Raw genomic sequence first — 5,052 nt, forward strand, 5'->3', positions numbered from 1 at the left:
AAAAAAAAAAAAAAAAAAAAAAAAAAAAAAGACAGCCAAGCACAAAATTTCTAAAAGTTTCTCCAGCAGAAGGGGGCAGGTATAACAATCAGAAGATGCTCAGGATTCCCTGCTTCAGTGACAACCACAGGGGGCGCCTGACTGCTCCCACCTGAAGTGCTGGCCGGGAGAAGGTTGTGCGGTCTAGACTGCAACCCCTGGGAGGCCTCCTCATGGCCCTCCTGATGACTGTCATGCCCATTAGTATGGCCCTGGGAGAGCCCACCCCACGGTCACCCACTCTCTGTATGACAGAGACCAGCAAGGTCCCATCCCGCTGTCCCCGTGGGCGGTCACCCTTCTCTCCCCATTCCGTCCTGGGACAGCTTGTCTCCCAGACAGTCCCGAGCTGGCTCCAGGCCATCTTCCCAGGGGCTGCTGCACAGAGCTCTCCTGGTACATGATCCAAACCAGCACCTGGTACTGAATAATGACAAGTAGCACTTGAACGTGAGCTCCCCCATGTACCTGGCTGTTTGTACTTTTGATCTGATGATTTAAAAACTTTTTATTTATTTTTTAATTGATACATAAAAATTGTATATATTTACACAGCACAGTGTGATATCTCAATACACATATTCACTGTGTAATCACACCAGGATAGGCATATCAACCACCTCAAGTCTTTAGCATTTCCTCTGCTGTTAAAATAACATGTCCTCCCTTCTATCAATTTGAAAAAATGCATCGAATCACTGATTTCTTTTTTCTAGGCAGTTGGTCACTACGGGGATCTGAACCCTTGACCTTGGTGTTATAACACTCTGCTTTAACCAGCTGAACTAATCGGCCAGCCCAGACATTGTTTTGGCTTGTTTTCTTCCTTGTTTGTTTTTTGGTGGCTGGTGTTATAAGGCTGCACTCTAACCAACTGAGCTAACCAGACTGCCCCTGATTCACTGACTTCTGTAGCCACACAACTGCAACACAAAAAACTAGAACTTATTCCTCCTATTAAGAGATGATTTTCTATACTAAACCTACCTACCCATTCAACACCCATTTCCATTATATTCTTTTTTAACACATTGATATAAGAGAGGTACTTACCACAGAAACCACATAAAAAGCAAGGGCTTTGGTGCTGCAGAAACGGTCCTGCTCATAATGTTTGAAATAGCTGCACGCTATGACTGAGGGGACCACCAAGGCTCCAGCCCTCTGCTCTCAGTCACAGAGGGGCAGTTAGGTCTGTCACCTCTTGGTGGTGACCGTGCAGTGAGTGACGTCACTATCAGTGTCTGAGGCTCCTGAGTGGAGCGTCAGGATGCATCCATGTCTCTCAGGCATAGAGAGTCACTTCAGCATCTGAGGCTCCTATGTGGGGTGTCCCTGGTCTCTCAGTCATAGTGGCACAGTCAGGTTTGGGAACGTGCAGGGTCTGCTCACCTGTCTGCCACGTCTAGGTCTGACTCCATCTTGTCCAGGTTTTTAGCCACGCTGTCCAGCTGCTCGCCCTGATGGTGGAGGACTTTTGCTGTGTCCTCCAGACGTCTCTGGGAAGAGGCCATGAGGCTGGTTAGTTCTTTCCCCCTGGTGCTGGGGCTGGATGTGGTCTCCCCAGCGGCTCCCAGCAGCAGCTCTCTCCAGAAGTGCTCAATGATGCTGAAGACGACGTTGCGACTGGGCTGCAGGGAGCTGAACCAGTGCTTAGCGTGGCCCTTCTCCAGGACGGTGATGGAGCTGAAGATCCAGTGAGAAGTCTCCTTCTTCAACTCCACTATGCTGCACAGGGGAAAGCTGACCAGCAACTCTCCAGAATCATCTGCCATGAATTTCAGTGACTGTGGAGTTAAGGCCAGTTTTCCAGGGACCCATCGCTTCTGAGGCTCTAAGTAATAGGAGCATGGCCAGGTGTGGATGTAGACTTCTCTACTCATGGGCTCCTGGGTCATGTGCGCCATGGGCAGGGCCACCACCTCTGCATCTGAAGGAGGAGAGCAAGGTTAACAGGGGCCAGGCTGAGGATGCGTTTGACTCTGATGGGCTGCTCAGGCTCTGAGCACAGAGAGGCCCCACAGGTGGCCAGTTTTGCACGACCTGTGCCTACAGGAGGCAGCCAACATCCTGCCATAGCAGATGAGAAAGCAAGGCCAGAACCAGGATCCCCACCTCTTCGACTGTACCCATTCCCTACGGCATGGGGTGTGAAACTGTTGTCTCAGCCATGTCCCCCCTGTCCCTTGCCCCACAGGGGCAACCCCTCGCCCCTCTGGGATTGGCATCCACACCAGGACACGACTTGAGGAAGGGAATGGCTGGAGACCCCTGCCCCTGCCTGGCCCTGCTGCTCAGCCTCGATGGGCAGTTCACATTCAGACAGATGCTCACAACAACGCCATCTTCTGCTGGCATGTCCTTGTCACTGCATGCCCATATGAGCTCCTGCCACATCACCCCTTTTGAAATTTCTATACACTTCCTTAATTGCACAGAGAAAGCAGTCCTATAGTTCTAACCCTTCTCTCTTCTTGTCACCACAAGTAACCTCACAGAGTTCCACACAACTCTGCAGGTGAGCTCATGCACACACTTATACATGGACACAGCTATGCGAAGCTACACGTCACAAGGGTGTGCAATCCATGTGCACACTCACAGTGCAGCTTGCACTGGAGAATGACCGATTTGAATGAACCCTCACAGAATGTTGTATCCAGCCTGCGCATTGTACAGGTAAAAAATACAAGGTGAGGGAGGCAGGAGAGCCTCGGATGCACAAGGTCCGACCACAAGTTTATGATCTGACAGGCATGCGCCAGGTCTGCCAAGCCCAGAGTATCTGCTGTGTGGCCTTTTCCCACTTCTCTGTCCCTCTCTCTCACACTCACAAGTTAATTATGATGTGATCACTTAGAAAAACAGGAAAACAAGTAGCACATATAATCCCTTAGAAGACTTGGAGAGCATGGCCTTTCCACAGAACGGCTGGAGGCTGCAGGACTGTCCTCACTCAGCACATGGGTTGGTCAGCGCCCTGTGCCTGATGCCCTGCTGGGTGGTGGGTCAGAAGGAAACGGCATAGACACTGTCCCCGCCCTGTGATGCTCAGAAGAGAACCACTGAGGTCCTGTGAATTTTCTCATTGAGTTATCCTATAAGGAATCAGACTGTTCAGTATGATCACTGTACTAGCCGTCACCCAGAGCAACTCAAGGTTGGACAAGACACACAAAACCATAGACCCTGTGCTTGAAGAGCTCATGGCAAAATGAAATTCCTAACTATGCCAAAACAAAGCAGTGTGAGAACCAGCCATGGATCATCAAATACATCTCACTGCTCCAAGGCTGCAGGCTTGGCTTGGTTGGGCTGTCTGGAGCTGGACAGCACCCTGCACCTCATGCTCCCTTGCCCCCCATTTTCTTCCTAACACGGGCAGAGACACCCACCCCCCCCAACCCCAGCAATGGGCTATCCCTCCCTCAAGACCACACAGGCCTCACCCAATGGAACAACCACCTGGTGATCCAACTGGAAGCTCTCAGAGGGCAGGACCCTGCTCATTCACAGTCCTAACTCAGCGGCTACTCTTTGATAACATGAATGAGTGCCCCTGGCTCACAGCGTCTGCTCAGCTTCCCGGGGGCACAGCTGGGCACCCTGCAGGTGGACCTCAACCACTGCCCAGAGTCCTGCTGATACAGCCTTCGTTAAACACTCCTTGACAAACTGCACAGATTTGGTCCCAGGCAAATTAACCAGAGCGATGTGGGAGAATTCACTGGAGCCAGGACGGTGTAGCAAGAAAAGGTGGACACTATATGGAGGCAGTTCCCCCAGACTACTTCTCAAGGATGCATGACTGCTCAGTGGATAGCCGTGAGCTGCAGACATAGCTCCCTCTTGCTCAGAGAAGCTGCTTCAATTACATTGCCTCTGCTTGGGCAAACACAGGCAGGTCTAAGGCATGGGTTTCCTCAGCTGTGACACAAGCCTGTTGTATGTGCAGCACCCACCACCCCACAGGACTGGGCACACAAAGCCCCTGTGCCAGAGCAGCAGAGCCCAGGCGTGTCCCATCACCACTTGCCTGCAGGGGGACAAGATTGCAAGCCTTCCCATCCCTGTCGGTGGTATGTGCCACCAAGGTCGTGCTGCTTTACAGTAAGGATTCTTCATGGTAGAACTTTTCTCTGTAATAAAACTAGATTTTCAGGCAGCCAAGTCCACAAACCCACTCTACCAACTCACAACACCCTAGGATGCTTCCATTTGACTTAAGGGGATGTCAAAACTTTCTCCAAATTCTAATTCACTTGAAAAATGCACATGAAAAATTCAAAAATAGGAAGTCAGGTGGTGTGAGAGCTGGGGGAAGGCAGGGGCAGTGCACGCACCTTGGGAACGCTCACTCTGTGGCCAGAAATTCATGATTTGTGCATTTTCTGTTCTTCTGTATCGTATTTCTGTGCATATTTTGAATTTCTGTATGTATGCTATACAGATACTATACAGGGCTCCAGACGAGGCTTACTGAACGTTTATAGCAATATAAAACTGAAGTAAAATTAGGGCTGGCCGGTTAGCTCAGTTGGTTAGAGCGCAGTGTTATAACACCAAGTTCAAGGGTTCGGATCCCCTAACTGGCCAGCCACAAAATATAAATAAGTAAATAAATAAAATAAAATGAATGATAATCGCACACAGAAGAGCAGTAGCAGAGCTCAGTTTCAGCTGGGTGCTACCATTTCAAGACCATGTGAGATGGCTGTGTCGGGGAGACCGTGTGGACACAGGCAGAGTTCCTGCAGTGAAGGCCACTGGCTCACCTCACATCTGGGAGAGGTGATAGCAGCTGTGAGGCTGGCACTGCGTCACTCCCATCACCTTGAATACCACCAAGTGACCCTGCCCTGGATCCAATTACTCCATGAGTGCTAGAGCATCACACGCCGGAATCTGCTCTGTGGTCTCCTGATCTTCACCATCTGATCAGAGCTGGATGCAGACACACGTGATTATGTGGAGGAGGAGGAGGAGGAGGAGGAGGAGGAGGAGGAGGAGGAG

At 50.7% G+C, this 5,052-nt stretch overlaps 1 protein-coding gene across 1 annotated transcript in view; it reads right to left on the minus strand.

Moving 5' to 3' along the window:
• LOC103601288 (synaptosomal-associated protein 47-like) overlaps window positions 1-5,052 on the minus strand; it is a 45,606-nt gene that overhangs the window by 26,951 nt on the left and 13,603 nt on the right. Inside the window, 2 exon segments of the mRNA XM_008585677.1 lie at window positions 1,432-1,936; window positions 1,939-1,969. Of these exon segments, the coding sequence (XP_008583899.1) occupies window positions 1,432-1,936; window positions 1,939-1,969 (536 nt within the window).

This window comes from Galeopterus variegatus, unplaced genomic scaffold (genome assembly GCF_000696425.1).
Source record: "Galeopterus variegatus unplaced genomic scaffold, G_variegatus-3.0.2 Scaffold3665, whole genome shotgun sequence".
NCBI lineage: Eukaryota > Metazoa > Chordata > Mammalia > Dermoptera > Cynocephalidae > Galeopterus > Galeopterus variegatus.